This window comes from Etheostoma cragini, chromosome 17 (assembly GCF_013103735.1).
Source record: "Etheostoma cragini isolate CJK2018 chromosome 17, CSU_Ecrag_1.0, whole genome shotgun sequence".
In the NCBI taxonomy this organism is placed as follows: domain Eukaryota; kingdom Metazoa; phylum Chordata; class Actinopteri; order Perciformes; family Percidae; genus Etheostoma; species Etheostoma cragini.
This window is the reverse complement of record NC_048423.1, coordinates 23,463,339-23,479,805: the sequence shown is the minus strand read 5'-3', so window position 1 is coordinate 23,479,805 and position 16,467 is coordinate 23,463,339. Positions and strand designations below refer to the sequence as shown.

The 16,467-nt window shown below is 42.8% G+C and overlaps 1 protein-coding gene across 1 annotated transcript in view; it reads left to right on the top strand.

Annotated features, from left to right (window-relative positions):
- si:ch73-105b23.6 (fibrillin-1) overlaps positions 1-14,196 on the top strand; it is a 30,235-nt gene extending 16,039 nt beyond the window's left edge. The window contains exons 11-24 of the mRNA XM_034898543.1: positions 3,558-3,633; positions 4,195-4,485; positions 5,128-5,364; positions 5,445-5,597; positions 6,034-6,209; positions 7,157-7,349; positions 7,451-7,570; positions 7,650-7,769; positions 8,539-8,559; positions 8,709-8,770; positions 9,112-9,304; positions 10,057-10,185; positions 10,524-10,659; positions 13,979-14,196. Of these exons, the coding sequence (XP_034754434.1) occupies positions 3,558-3,633; positions 4,195-4,485; positions 5,128-5,364; positions 5,445-5,597; positions 6,034-6,209; positions 7,157-7,349; positions 7,451-7,570; positions 7,650-7,769; positions 8,539-8,559; positions 8,709-8,770; positions 9,112-9,304; positions 10,057-10,185; positions 10,524-10,659; positions 13,979-14,120 (2,049 nt within the window). The 3' untranslated portion in view covers positions 14,121-14,196. The remainder of the gene's footprint in view (positions 1-3,557; positions 3,634-4,194; positions 4,486-5,127; positions 5,365-5,444; positions 5,598-6,033; positions 6,210-7,156; positions 7,350-7,450; positions 7,571-7,649; positions 7,770-8,538; positions 8,560-8,708; positions 8,771-9,111; positions 9,305-10,056; positions 10,186-10,523; positions 10,660-13,978) is intronic.
- Positions 14,197-16,467: the final 2,271 nt, after the last annotated feature.

Here is a 16,467-nt window from a genome sequence, read left to right as displayed (position 1 = left end):
CAGACCCACACACACAGACAGACAGACCCACCCACACACACACACACACACACACGCGCACACACACATACAGACAGACAGACCCACACAGACAGACCCACCCACACACACAGACAGACAGACAGACCCACACAGACAGACCGACCCACACAGACAGACAGACAGACAGATACTATACCAGTACAAATGCATCTCTTCCTCAGCCAGGCAGAAACTTTTTGTACCACTTCTTCTTCTTTGGTTTTTGCATTATCTGGCTCTGAAGATCTACCAGCTGGGACCTCAAGGTGCTCTCAGTCTTCTCCCACTCCTGCTCTTTTTCCAGCTGAGTCAGCTTCAGGCTTTCTGTGGCCTGAAGATGGGATGCCTTGTCCTCCTTCCACTGCTTTAGATTACTCTCCAGCTGCTTCTCAGTGTTCTTCAGAGCAGCGAGGAGGCAGTCACTCACAAAGCTCTGCTCCTCATTCTGATCCACATAGGAGGCTCTGGATTTGTCGCTCTCCTCCAGCAGTGAGGTTTTGTCCTGCTGCCATAAGACACGTTCACTCTCCAGCTGACGTTCATACTTTTCCTCAAGAGCAGCCATGATGTTCCTGTTGTTTGTGTCCTGCATCTCCAGCTGGGCTCTATGAGAAGCCTGGGATCTTTCCAGAATCTCCTTTGCCTCCTCCTCCTGTTCTCTGAGAGCTTCCTCCTCCTCTTTTTGAAGCTCCAACTTCTGAGTCGCCACAAGATTTTGAAGGGCCTCCTTCTCTCCCTTCATCCGCTTTAAATCGACCTTCAGGTCTTCAGTCATGAAGTACTGCAGGTCCAGATCCTTCTGGGCTTTTCGAAGCCTGTTGCTGGTTTTGACCAGCGTGGATCTCAGATGCTCCATTTCCCCGGGTGGCAAGGGGACACGTTCAGCCAGAGCCTCATCCAGCTGGGCTCTATGGGAAGCCTGGGATCTTACCTGTATCTCCTTTGCCTCCTTCTCCTGTTCTCGGAGAGCTTCCCCCATCTTGCTCAATTTATCCTTTAGCTCATGAGCTTGAGCCCGCTCCATCTCCAGAAAGCTCTCCAATTCTAACTCCACGTTGGTTCTACTCACCTTGAGCTTCTGTCTCTCCTTAGAAAGCTCCATCTTCTGCGTTGCCACTTGCTTTTTCAGGGCCTCCTTGTCTCCCTTCATCTGGTCCAATTCGACCTTCAGGTCTTCAGTGATGAAGAACTGCAGGTCCAAATCTTTCTGGGCTTTTCGCAGCCTGTTGCTGGTTTTGACCAGCGTGGATCTCAGATGCTCCGTTTCCCTGGGTGGGGAGGGAACACATTCAGCCAGCTGAACTTTTAACTTACCTATCTCCTTCTGCATCAGCTCCTTCTCATGGCCCCAACTGCTGCCCTCTCTCTGTAGTTGGAGCTGATCGAGGAGATCGGCCAGCAAGTCCTCCCGGATGATCAGGTGAACTCTCCCCTCAGATTCACATTGGGTGAGCGTCGCCTGGCTGTCCTTCAGCTCACACCGTACCTGTTCTTCAAGTGAACTGAGGTAGAAATTCCTTTGCGGTTGAATCTCGCTTGAGTTGAATTCCATGTTTTCCAGTGTTTTTCTCTCCTGTAGCAATGTGCACCTTTGGATTGTCAAAGTCAAACCGTCTCTGATACAAACTGCTGTTTGAGTGAATGTGTGTCAGAACTCAAGTTGGGTCCCAGTATTCAGTGTGTTGCCACGACAACACTAACATGTATTCTTATGTTTTCAATCCAAATGGTTGTTTTTTGATTGACTTTGATTCTATTGTTGCTATCGGATACCAGTTTGTTTATGTTTGAATTTACAGTATGAATGTAATAATTTCTGATTATTCCTAAAATATGGCAGAAAGAACACTTTACAATATATGGAAAGGAAAAAGATGACCAGTACACACAATTATGTACCAGTTGGGACGTCATGTGCACTCAGCAACTACCTATTATTTAAAATGTGCATTTACCACAATACAACTTTTTTTTAAACTTTTATTTAACTGTCCAATACTTTTTATGGATTTTAAAAGCCGTTTAGCCCCTGCTCATGCTTATCTTGTAAATGTTAAAAGTTTTCTTAAAGGAAGCGAAATATGAAGCTATCCCGATTCCTCGCTGCTGCAACAGTGAGAATTCCCCCATTGTGGGAATAAATAGATATGTTAGATATGTAAATATGTACATACAGTATCTAAATGTATTATCTAATGATGTTTCACAGTTTCTTTTGTTTGATGACAATTACTGATAAAATACAACACATTCTGTTCTATTTCTCTTTCTATTTCAGTAATTATGATCAACTAAAATGTTAAACAATTGTGTTATGCAGTTTTACAGTTTTTCTTCTATTTGACACACAAGCCATTTACGTACGGGGGTTTCTGTGTACCGTCTTCACATGCCCCCCTGCCAAGAATTTTTGCCACCCTGTGTCCAATTTCTAGATCCGCCCCTGGCAAGGATAATGTTGGTGTCCAGCGGTTCCTGTAAATCTCTCATCAAGTAGATAAAGTTAAGTTAAAAGTCAGACTCATCTGCGGGGCTGCCAACTCTCACCCATTGGCCGTGAGACACACACATTTGACTGGTTTCACATGCCACAGCCCTGATTTCTCACGCTGAAGTGTCAACCCGGTAGGTCAGATTTCTGAAAGATTATCCATAGATCTACCTGTTGAGCCACTTGTGATCAACTAGTTTCAGAGACTGCGATGGGGTTCAAGAACGCTCCCTGTCTGTGGAATTTTTGAAATGTCGCATATTGAGAACATTTATTCACGAGCCATCCCAGGATTATTTCCCCGCCTTCAGGGATGTGCTTTGAGTATAACAGACCCATCCGTCGGAGTGACACGTTGCATTCGGGCTCTGCCTCCGATGAAGAGCAGCGTACAGCCACTTCTCCAAAACTTTGGTAGAGACCAGAGACCCAAATGGGCCTCTGTGTCTGTCAGATGGTCTGAATGAGATACTACGATATCAGCGGAGGACATGCTCAGCAGAGGGTGGAGTTATCTTTTGATTGTCTACAAAGTAGTAAACATGAGCAGATGATATTTTTTGGGGGCATTTTTGGCCATTTTTTGACAGGACAGCTTAGGATAACTTTTTGGGCTTTAACAGAAAGGGGGAAGGACTGAGAAGTTGTTTTAGGTCCTGGATTTTCCCAGTCCTACCTACAGCACCTTTAAACTACAACTACATGTACTTCTCAGTCCCCCCTCTTTCCGCTAAAGCCCAAAACGGTCTCCTACAAGGGAGAATGAATGCAAGGGCATGAGCAATGATTCACCCCCCCCCCTGGCCCTGACTGGTGCATCTAAACATGGAGCACTGGATTTTTGTAAATCACACTATAGACAGTAGGTGGAGCCAGAGGAGCCAGATTTGTTTTTAAATTACCTGCTTCATGAAGTTCTCCTCGAAGATTGGGTCCGTTTCAGCAAATATGAAAGAAAGTAAATTTTATAAGTCTTGCCTACTACACCTTTTGGTACTTCATAATATCATACTGTATATCTCTAATATTCCTGTATTATTTTCAGATTGAATGGAGGTGTGTGGAGAAAGGAGACGGGCTGCAGATTTTTGTGGATGATGCTGAGGTCCCTGTAACAGTTGGTAATGATCACCACGCACGTCTGACATACAATGACAACAAGCTGTTATGTTTTTGTATGAGACGACAGAAAAAAAGCCATTGTACGAAATCCTGTACCTAGGGTTACATAGCACTTCATAACATTTTTTTATCAAACCCAACCTGCAATAGTATGTGTCCAAAACCTTAAAGCTGTAGTCTTGATGTCTTCATCGTTTGACAAATAATTTTTATTCTTTTATTTAACCTTTATTTGACCAGGAAAGTCCTGTTGAGGTTAAAAACCTCTTTTTCAAGGGAGTCCTGGCCAAGAGGCAGGCAAAAACACAATCAATTACATGTATAAAAGTTATACAACACAGATAGTTTAAAACATTTACAATGTAAACAGGTCATTAAGTTCAGTAAGTTCAGATAATTTCAAGTCTTTTTGCAGAGAGTTCCATGCAGAAGGAGCGGAGTAGACAAAAGTCCTTTTTCCCAGATTTGTACGGGCAAATGGAACAAAGAGCAGCAAATGATCATCCGATCGCAATGAATAGGAACCAACACTTCTAAATATGTCCTTACTGTCCTTCCAGGTGTCGTGCACGTAGGTGAGAAGGACTTTGCTGTGCGCTGTATGTCAGTGAATCGCTGTGCAGCGGTGTACGCCAGTGGTGTCCACGTGGTGGCGTGGCGGGTTGTTGGTCAAAATCAGCTGGCGGCCATGGTGGAGGTTCCTCAGACCTTCTACAACCGCACTGTGGGTCTCATGGGTCTCTGGAGCTCCAACCGTTCGGACGATTTCCTCATGTCCGACGGCAGGCTCCTCCCCTCAACCAACCTCAACCCCCCCTCAGAGGAGAGACTGCACAACTTCGGCTTGTCCTGTGAGTGGAACATAGATACATTATTAGAGTAATAATTATTTTTTATTAATTATTGCAGTAATAATGAATACATAGTATTTTAGGCCAGTTGTTGCACCTAACAGATAATATTCTGTTGTATGTTTGCGTCGAACACTTAGAGGGAGGAGTTGTAAAGTTTGATGGTCACAGACAGGAAGGACTTCCTGTAGCGCCCTGTGGTGCGTTATGGGAGAATGAGTCTTGCACTGAAAGTGCTTCTGTGTATGAGAAGCAAGTCATGGACTGGGTGCGAGACATTATCCAAGATGAGATGTAGTTTGGACAGCATCCTCCTCCCTTCCTGTCTGACACCCCCGACAGAGAGTCCAGCTCCACAACGGCCACCACAGACTCATAAAACATCCTCCGCATTATCCTGCAGATGTTGAAGGTCCTCAGCCTCCTCAGAAAATAGAGACTTAAAGGCCTGGCTGGGCCGTAAGGGGTTAACAATTACAGTAGTGAGTCAGGCCTCTCTCCGAGTTTAAAGCTAATCCAGTTTGACGTCACTTTATCCTGCAGTCGAGTACAATTTCAGTCAGTGTAGACCTTATATGAGGTGTTTGCACAGCTACACCTCCTCATCCTCATCCCTGTACCCATGTGGATGTGTGTTTCTAGGGGCAGTTCCTGTCCCAGAGAGCCTGTTGTTCTCTTCTCCTCCTCTGGTTCCACTGGAGCCTGTCTCCTCTCAGCGGCTGCTGGAAAGTGTCAGTCCTGCTAAGGTGGAGGACCTGAGGAGAACCTGTGAAGGCAGCATGCAGTGTGTCTACGACACGCTAGCAACCGGCAGCTCTGATTTTGGCCTGCGGACTCTGGACGCCAAGAAACAATACAACCATCTGGCTCTGATCGATGGTAAGAGGGCTATACTATTTTGGAAAGGTTTTTTAATGTTTTCACTTTTGGCCTGTAATAATTTGATTGTGGTCCGGTAGGTAACATGCCTCCCATAGTGAAAGGGCCCGCAGTGATCCGCGGGGTCGTCAACTCCACAGTCAACATTCAGATTGTCGCTCAGGACCTAAATGGAGACCCCATCACCTACTCGCTGCTCAACCCCAGGCCTCCACGGACTTCCATAGGCAGCAGTGAGACACACACACTTTTCCCCCAAATCCTTATACCAAAAAGAGCCCCGGCCCTCAATCTATGTTACAGATGGTGTAGTCTCACGTATCCAGACCCTCTTCCACAGCGCTGCTAAGGATGGTCTGGCTAGTCCACACAACAGTGCTCTGGTTCATTGTCTTTCTTTAAACCAATCACAATCACCTTGGGCGGAGCAAAATAGCCTCAGGAAGGAACTTGCTTTAGTGCAACATGTACTCGTTCAAAAGTTGTTGTTAAGTTTAAATTTCAGAGCTGAGTCAGTGGATGGATTACACACACACACACACACACACACACACACACACAGACATGCACAGGCACACAGAATGATCTGAAATGCTGTTTTTTACTTAACACTTATATAACAACAACAAAATCACCATTGTAATTGTATCATTTTCCTCTTTTCTCCAGGTGACGGCATCCTGACATGGACGCCCCTGACCACACAGCCTGTCCAGCTGACCATCAGAGTCCGAGACGAGCTCACCAGCTCCCTGTTCACCCCCAACCTGCACGTCTGCAACTGCCTCAACGGAGGGTCCTGCCAGTACGACAGCATCACTGACAACTACCAGGGAACCTTCCAGGTACATTTTGGAGTTGTCCTTGTTATAGATCCAGTGCAGCAATTCCCTCACTTTATTCATCACCTCACATACAGAGCTCCCTTTGAAAAAATGCCAGTTTTGTGCTGATGTTGATCCTGAACAGATTAGGCAAATTAAGTAAGCTTATCTGAAAGTATTTAAATGCAACAATAATGGCGCTTCAGAGCTTGCTTTTAATACCATCTTGCTTCTTCAATGGATGACCCACAATCTGAACCACTTCATTTGACCCATTTAGGTCTAGGTGGGACAATAATACATGTGTGTTATGTGTTAAAATGATAAAGAACCAACAGCACATCACATCCATGAATGCTCTCATAGATTTGAGAATGATTTCAAGTGGTAGCATTGGACTAAATCTTAGATGAGCCTTAGATGACAATAAATAGAACCTGACGTGATTTTTGTTGAAAAAAAACGCTTTATTGATTTAAAAAACTTTACTTTATGCTGAAAGCTTAAGCCAACCGGGTTTTATAAATCAGTATAGGGAGTTCCTTCATCAAACAAATTCCCTAAAAGACAAAAGAAAAAGAAAAAAAAGGTGACTGACCTGTATGCAGTGGCTAATAATTAAATTTTACAACAATTTATTGAGGTCAGGTCATATTTTAATGCCATATATACTTGACTGAATGGTATATTTGAAGGCACAGTTTCTAAATACGGGCTGTGTGTATTTCTCTGTGGATACATCCTTTTGATACTTTCACTGTATTTATGTAGCACTTTGATCTGCTTTATTATTGAAGAAGACATGTAAATGTCTCTTTTTTACAATATGGGAACTTTAAGGAAATGTGGTCAGGGAAAGAGAAAAGGTGGTTATTCAGATCCACACATGGAGTGTGGGACAAGTAGTATCTTTTTTTAATGTTGCCATATTTCAGTCTGTCTCCTTCTGTTTATTATTCTTTTTTCAGGTGGTAGGGTGCCTGTGCCCAAAGGGATTCAGTGGAAAGTTCTGTGGGAACACTGCTGACATCTGTCAGGGCAAACCCTGTTTTCGAGGAGTGCAGTGCACCTCAGAGTCAAAGCCTGAGCAGTTCACCTGTGGAGAGTGTCCCAATAATACTTTCTCCGGGGGAAAAAAGGGATACAAGTGCTTTGAGCATGGTCGGTGGAACTTTGTGCAGTCACTTTGTCAGATATGGAGAAGAAAAAATGAACCCAACCTTTAATTTATGTAATTCTTGCTTCTCTGTGTACCTACTCAGACCTGTGCAGCCCTCCTTTCCCCTCCCCCTGCCACAAAGACGCCAACTGCCTCAGCACGAAACAAAGCTACACCTGCACATGCAAGCCCGGCTTTACAGGAGACGGCCACAGCTGCACAGGTACTGAACACGCAACACTTCAGCATGAATAACACCACATTTATTTACACAGTTTTAACTGTCTCTGTCTTTATTGTAGATATAGATGAGTGCGCCATGCTCACAACCTGTCCCAACGCTAAGTTTGAATGTAAGAACCAGCACGGCTCTGTGGAATGCATCTGTAGATACCAGAAGACCACGGACACTGATGGATGTGGTATGTGCACAATCATATATGTTTGTAGGACTATTTTATAAGTTACACGTAATGGTGGAAGGTAGCTAGGTACCTTTACTCAAGTACAACATGTTAGTCATGACCGTTACAGAAACATGGAGGGAGGGGCGAGCTTGCTATGTTTTGTTTGAAATTTGATTTCAACAGAAGGGACCATGCAGGAACTCATAGTGCACCTTTAAGTAAAGGACCTGAATACTTCTTCCACTCACAGGTTATAGAAGTCCCAATGGCATTGTTGGTTGATATGTTTTTTTCAATTCATTAACTTGGCCCTACAGGGACTCTAAATGCCAGAAATAAACTTCACTAGAGGCCCTACGGGGCTAAAATGTCCAACCATACAGCACTTGTGCACCTCTGCAGGTGTTCTTGCTCATTTGCCCTGCTTAGAACTTACACTACATTCATGTCGTGTGGGATGCAGGGTAGCTATGGGAAAGATTCCCATGGTTACGGCTTAATGACATTTAATGACCTTATTTAAACATAATATTTGAAGAATAGTGAAATGTCTTGAAATGTCAACATACAACTAATATACGCATAAAAAATGAAGTCCGCCCCTGACCTTTGCAGAATAACTAAAACTGCCAATGTGATTTGGCTTAGCTGTGATAGAGCACATTATGTGCAATGTAGTTCTGTACTCTTAAAATGGCTACACCTATATTATAAACTACATTTCACATGTCCTGTGTGCCACCTGAGTATTTAATGCCGTTCTGAACGATGTGTTTCTCTGCAGGTGACTCTGCCAACCCTCCAGGTAAGAGCTCACATATGTTTCCTCAATGGCTTCAATAACTTTATCATGTTCGCTCGTCCTCTGGTGGTGTTGCCATGGTAAACATGTCCATATACTGTATGGTTATAAGAGGTCATCACACAGCTGTTGCTGCTGTTCTGTATCTGCAGGGTATAATGTGTTTAATGTCTCCATGGGCCGGATGAAGAACAGACCTAATGGACTCCAACAGGTGTGTGTGTGTTTATGTGTGTGTGTGTGTGTGTGTGTGTGTGTGTGTGTGTGTGTGTGTGTGTGTGTGTATGGCGCCAGTGATGGCTGATTGCCAGACCCAAAAGAAATCTGTGACTTTCTTTCTTTTCAACTTTTCCAGAATAAAAATCTGTAGTTGGGAGATGTGTTAACATTCTGTGTTTCTCTTTTTGTTTGGTTTTTGTTTAGTTTAAAATTCCACGAACAAATTCTGCGTCCGTAGATTCTATGTGGTCCAGCTGACTCGTTACATGTAACAGTAATAATATAATTAAATGATAAAAAAACAAATTAGATAATCGATATTTCCATCTTTCTCAGCTGGTGGACATTCTGTCCATGGGTTTCCAGAACAAATTCTACAACGCCAGCAAGAAGGATCCGATGCAGGGCTCCAATCCCGATGTGACGGAGTATCGGATCAACATGTCCAGTGACACACCCCACTGGTACATCAGAGACTACCTGGCCAGAATCAGCAGCCACTATGACATCAGCAGCATAGAAGTTGACGGTAAACTACCAATGCTTTAAGTGATTTTTACTATTTTTCGGCCTCCTGCATAATAACTGGAACTAATATGTGGTATAGAGCCCAACAGTCCCAAATCCCATTTGTCTTTTCCATAAGGATTTTGATTATTAGCCATGATGTATGATAAATAAATAAGCACTAAAGTATCTACAACCTCAAGCGTAACAGCGTCTCTGATTGGTGGAGCTCGTTGTTGCTATGGGAATGTTTACCGCACCTGCGGACGGCTATAGCGAGCTACCACCATTGAAGTCTATGAATAGTTATGTACACAGTCTTGTGCCTTTGTCTTTTTTTGCCCTTTTCAAAATGTTCTTTCTCGCCGATCAAATGTCTTTTTACGGGCTCCCGGATGGCTCGGTTGGGGGAGTGGGCGCCCATGTGTGGGGGTTTGCTTCTGGACGCAGCGGGACCCGGGTTCGGCTCCGACCTGTGGTGCTTTGCTTCGTGTTGTCCCCCTTCTTTCTCTCCTTTCATGTCTTCTGCTGTCTTATCAAAACAGAGGCTGAAAATGCCCCCCAAAATAATATTTAAAAAAATAAATAAAACTCTTTATTTAGGCATTTAATGAAACGTCAATTGAGATATTGAATGTGGAAATTCACTTCTGGAAACAGAGCCGTTACTGTTGAGCTCTGTTTAGTTGTCACTAATACACACTTTTTTAATGATGGCAAGCAATCAAGAATACTTCTCTCTCCCACTTGCTGTTGGACGGCCCACACCTACAGATCTGGATGAGTGTAAGACCAAGGAGGCGAGGTGCGCACACCCTGCCCTCTGCATCAACACTTACGGAGGCTACAGGTGTGTTTGCAACGGCACAACTGATGTGGAAAACACCCAGTCCTGTGTGTTAGGTGAGGATCTGAGCATAATTTTAAATAATAATTTCCATCCTGCAGCTTCAGCAATGGCTCCAGGGCTAATAAACTTGCAAAATCAATACTGTGTGCTAAAACCATAGATCATTTACTAGAATAGATTTACTTTTTAGATCCAAGGGTGATACACCCTTCATGATGTTTAACAGCCATTTTGTAGGCCATGTTTAACTCATTGTATATTTTTTCTCTACCCTGTAAATAACACTCTAGCATTTATCTTGTCTTTTCACACTCTTAACCCAATCTGTGACTGCCATAAGAGCATTTTATGGGGTTGTTTGTAATGACTTGGTGAACTTGACCCTTTACAGGCCAAGAGAAGGTGAATGCCATGGAACAACACCTTTTTCTGGGCCTGGTCCTGGGCATCGGCATCCCTCTGCTCTTGCTGCTGCTCTTGGCTGCACTGGCCTACTTCTTCTGCCGCAAGAAGACTGTTACCGGAGAGTGAGTTACACCAGGAGAACATTAACATATGTACTGTATACACATATTTAACATGCATGAAGGATTAGGTTTGTTTTATTTACTGAGGGTTTAGTTGATAACAATATTATCCAGGTTATGTTTGATTGAAGCTCCTCCAAAAAACTATATTTTGAGTTAGAAAAAGTCCTTGTAGACTTGAAAGGGTGTTTCTGAAACGTCTGTAGCCGTTGGTCATCTTAGCTACACAAAAGATACAATGGTTTCCAATGGTGACCCAGTTTTGCAGAGAAAAAGAAGTATCTAAAAATCCCTTGAAAGATTCTTAAACCACTCTAGCAGAAAAATCTATTTCAGCTCTTTGAAAGTCAACTTTTTGCCAAAATATGGCTAAATACAAACTATCTATTAGTCTCTAGAGTGGTTAGCGGTTTACATTTGCTGGGCACAACTAAGCTTTAATGTGTTCCTTATTTTTGAATTGTCACACAGGCCATTTTTCAGTCACCCACGCCAGGTTTCTCTATGATTAGTCACATAAGCACAGACTCTTAGTGCTTGTTCTTTTGGCATCACTCTACTGCAATACTCCCTCACGAGTAGTAAGGATCTAAGAAAAGCAACGTTGTCTCAATCGTCTTCCGGTGTGTGCAGAGAGCATCACAGATTAGTCATGTTTTCCTGTATGTAATGAGCATTATAGCCTCACTCCAGCCATATGCTAAGACTATGTTTCTAGTCACACACACACACACACACACACACACACACACACACACCTTCAAAACAATGGTTAAACCAGTGGTTGTGCATTAAACTCTAATGAATAGGGTTTAGGTGGGCCAGCAGCCCCTTTACGCAGGGTGTGGTAGGGGCCATTTCAGGTCATCACAAAATATATTGCTGCAGAGGATGAACAGAACACACACACAGAGTTACACACTCAGTGTTTCAAGGTACAGTAGTCGAGTAGGTCGGCCCAGAGACAATCCTTTCGGCAACTTGAAGGCTTTAAATCTTGTCCTCCGTACTGCTGCTGCAGCACTGCCTTCTTGTATTTAACTTCTCACTTGGAGGAAGAACTGCCCACTCTCTTACTATATTAAACAAAAACACTTCCTACTAACAGCTTAGTCGGAGTTATGAAACAACACAAGGGTAACACTGACAAATGATTGCAAATGGAACATACAGTAACAGAATTAATGATGAGGGCAACACGTCCACAGATTAGAGGCGCTGTTAGCTCACAGGAAAACGGCTAAAACAGCAAAATAAAATCAGCCTTACAGGAATAGTTTGACTTTTGGGAAATATTTGCTTACTTGTTAAGATAAAAGGATTAATACCACTCACATGTTTGTATGCTTTATACGAGGCTACAGCCAGCAGCCATTAAGCTTAGCTTAGCAAAAAGACAGGAAATTGGGAAAAAGCTAGCCTTCGCCAAAGGTAACAAAAGTCTAAAGCTCAATAATGAACATATCTTGTCACATGGTTGTGTAGACCATGGATGGGATCAAAATATTAAGTGATATACATCATGCTAATTAGTGAGCCTTAGGTAAAGTTAGATAGATTTTGTAACTTTTGGACAGAGCCAGGCTTGCTCTTTCCCGCTTTTATGCTCAACTAAGCTAAGCTAAACTACGGCACTTCATATTTACCCTACAAATATGAGAATTGGATTAATCTTCTTTTTAGTCTCTGCAAGAAATGTCCCCAAAAACTATTACTTTAATAGAAGCTAGATCACACAGACTGAGAAGTCAGTTACAATAAAAAGCTCTGAATTATTAAACCACACTTTCAGTTGCACATAAAAAAAAATCCGATCACAGCAGGATTTGAATATAACGCTCAGTGTACCATGTGGAATGAAAACATGCTGCAACTGCTAAAGAACACCTCGTATCCTGACGCACGTGTGCGTGTGAATGTGCATAGCAGAGCATCATAATGTGCATGTGTCCTTGTCCCGGCCCTGTGTGTACAGATGTATGGCATCTGGGCCAGGTGTTAGTGGGCCACAGAGACACATAATCCCCCTGATGTCTGGCCTGCTTTCTGTGCCATCAGCAAACCAGACCCTATGGATATAATGGCCTGGGATGGCGCCAGCATTGTGGGATTATGTTGTTAGATTAGAGTGAATAAGCAAAATCTAGGGAAGAGGTTATGCTGTTGTCTTTAACGAGATAGAGAGATAGAGATACTTGGATTGTGTTATGATATAATAAGGTCCCAGATGTATGAGAAATGGAGCAGGAATGATTTGAATCAAACATTTCCTATGTTTCTTTTTCACTACTTTTTTATCAGCAAATGTAGGTTTTTACTAATGTTTGAACTAAGCTTCAGTTAGCTTGAATACGGCTCTCAACATTTAATCAATGACAAGACAAAGTGTCTGAAGGCTCTCTTTGGAAAAAATGTTGTTTTCGGGATGTTTATTTCATGTTTTTAATCAGCTTTAGTCCCAGTTTTCAGCGTCTTTCTGCAGAATATCTAGGCTAGAGCCTGCATGAATATTCATGAGTTGCTTAGTACTTCACACAAACTGCTGCCCATCCAAACATTTCCATAAATTGCCTGAAATGATTGTCCACTGTGAAGCTGGAGAATTATAGACAGCACTAATCAGAGCCAGGAATTCACTGGAAAAGGTACAAAATGTGCAGAAAAGTAACTTGTGGCATTGACAGGGATACAGTACATCACCACTATTAACAGTTGAACAGCGCATAATGATCCACATGGTACAGGTCCAAAACATGAACTCCTTAAATGCAGTTCAAGAGATAAAGGGCAAGAAAATAATATGGATACCACTCAAATAAAACTCAATTGCCTGGTTAAAAAAAAATGTAAGTAAAATAAAAATGAATGTAAATGATTTCAGTGTGAGTTTTTTAGCTAGAATATTTCCCTACTGAAAAAAAGGAGACAGCATGAATTTACGTCAACTCTCGTGACATTGAACCACAGAAATTGAGCGGACTTGACCTGCGTCATATTTGCTTCACATCGGACACTAAAGTAGTGCAAAGATGAAACATTAAACATCATGGTTAATCTCCAATCACATTCTACATGTATATGTAGCTGCATAATTCTGAGACATCATACCTGACCCTCAATAAATCAAACTAAAACTAAATATAGTGTAAAAACTAATGGCAAACCTTTCTGAAAAACCGAAACCAAACTAAAACTACCAAAGACTATGGAAACCAGCTGAAACTAAAATTAAAACCAGAAGTCAAAACAAAAATGAAATAAAATTGAATAATATTATTAAAACCTTGCTTGATTGCAGTGATTTCTTGTTTTCTTCCAGCCTCCAGCACATGATGCCAGACTACATCCAGCAGCAGCACAACCCTCCACCCTTCAACTACTCTGACCCTGCGCTGCAGTACATTACCCACTGCAGCCCCCGGATCCTGGACCACTACATACCCAGGCAACGCCACAGATAGTCCATACTAAAACCACATACACATACAGTGGCTTGAAGAAGTTTACACACCCATGCCAAAGTTGATTAAAAAGAGGAATAAAAAAAACATCTGGATGAGGATCAGCACCTCTAAATCTGAGGCCAATGGTTCTCAGCAGGAAACCGATGGAGTGCAATTTTCGGGTAGGTAGTGAGTCCTTACCCCAAGTGTTTAAAGAATTTAAATACCTTGGGGTCTTGTTCGCTAGTGAGGGGACCATGGAGCGGGAGATTGGTTGGAGAATCGGAGCAGCGGGTGTGGTATTACATTCAATATATCGCACCGCTGTGACGAAAAGAGAGCTGAGCCAGAAGGCAAAGCTCTCCATCTACCGGTCAGTGTTTGTTTCTACCCTCACTTATGATCATGAAGGCTGGGTCATGACCGAAAGAACCAGATCCAGGGTACAAGCGGACAAAATGGGTTTCCTCAGGAGGGTGGCTGGCGTCTCCCTTAGAGATAGGGTGAGAAGCTCAGTCATCCGAGAGGAGCTCGGAGTAGAGCCGTTGCTCCTTCGCGTTGATAGGAGCTAGTTGAGGTGGTTCTGACATCTGGTAAGGATGCCCCCTGGGCGCCTCCCTCGGGAGGTGTTCCAGGCACGTCCAGCTGGGAGGAGGCCTTGGGGAAGACCCAGGACTAGGTGGAGAAATTATATCTCCAACCTGGCTTGGGGACGCCTCGGGAGCCCCCAGTCGGAGCTGGTTGATGTGGCTCGGGAAAGGGAAGTTTGGGGTCCCCTGCTGGAGCTGCTGCCCCCGCAACCCTAAACCGGATAAGCGGATGAAGATGGACGGATGGAAAAAAACATCTTTTGGAAATCCATCTTAAATTCAAAAAATGTAGGACCTCAAATTTCTTTGTGAATGAATAATGTATTCTAATTTTATTTCTCAGCCATTTATTTCTAAATAAATAAATGTTCTTACTTAAAATACAGGGGGCATAAGTATACACCCCCCTATGTAAATTAAATTAATTAAATTAAAAACAAAGAAAATTGCTGTCCTTAAAAGGTTGGATTTTCCAATTTATTTTTAATTAAGGCATTAAGATCAATTTCTAAAAGATGTTTTATTTTATTCCTCTTTTTAATCAACTTTAGCATGGGTGTGTAAACTGATTCTAGCCATTGTACATGCAATTACACACACACTTGCACAAAGAAATGCACAGGCTTCCAAACACAGCACAAGCACTTTTGGAGCCACTGTAAATGTTTTCTAAGGACAAGATGAATGACTTATTTATATCGTAACAAACAAGTAATTCAACGTGAGTGACTTTTAAAGGCAATTATTTCCAATGCTCTCCGCTGAGCAATGGACCTGCCAAGTTTAGACTGGAAGTTTTTTTGCCAGGACAACAGTTTACAGTCAGAGTCTGACCCAGCAGAACTCAAGAATCTCTTGGCTGGAGACAGTGATGAAAAGTAAACCACTGCAGTGCTCTTTAGTTTCCAGCTGATACTAGGCCGGCAGCCTCCTTGATAGCAACATTAGCATCAGGCAGAATACCTGGCGTCAGGCTGCTGCCCTTGATCCAGTGCATTATGATTCTAGTCCAAAATGTACAGTAATACATCCATATTTCTATCTCTCATAATCACCAAAAAACATAGTAACATTGTTAAATGTAAATGTAATGTAAATCATTAAAAGTGCCACTTTAGGAACATTGTGATGGGGTAATGTTATTTCAAGAACATTTTTGGTCCAGGTCCAATTCTCCCCAACTCTAGGGTTTTTCTCCATAGACAGTAAAAGAAGTGGACACAGCGACGCCATAGACTTCATCGGAGACCAGTGAAGTCTATTAGAAGCTGTTTTCCGGTAATGCTGATTTTTACTGGCAGCTGTGGCTCAGTGGTAGAGCTAGGTTGCCTGCCAATTGGGAGGTTGGTGGTTCAATCCCTGGCCCTGCAGTCCCATGTCAAAGTGTCCTTGGACAAGACACCGAACCCCGAGTTGTGTGTGTTTATCTGATGAGCAGGTGGCACCTTGTACGTCAGCCCCGGCCGAATGTATGTATGATGCAAAAGCGCTTTGAGTAGTTGTTATGACTAGAAAAGTGCAATATAAATACAGTACATTTACTACGCAGCCTCCAACTGAGCTTGATGACGTAGATGTGACGTGAGAAACCTGTCTGAAAGTTGTAAGTCTTCTGGTAGCTGCGCAAGAGAAATCTATTTATTCTTGGATAAATGTTACTTCATTCACTTGCCACATACCGAAGTACTTCAAATCCACCAGAACGTTTCTGAAATATTTTGTTCCGATGCTTTCATGGACTCTCTTTGGACTTCTCCCCTGACTGTTTGCCTCAA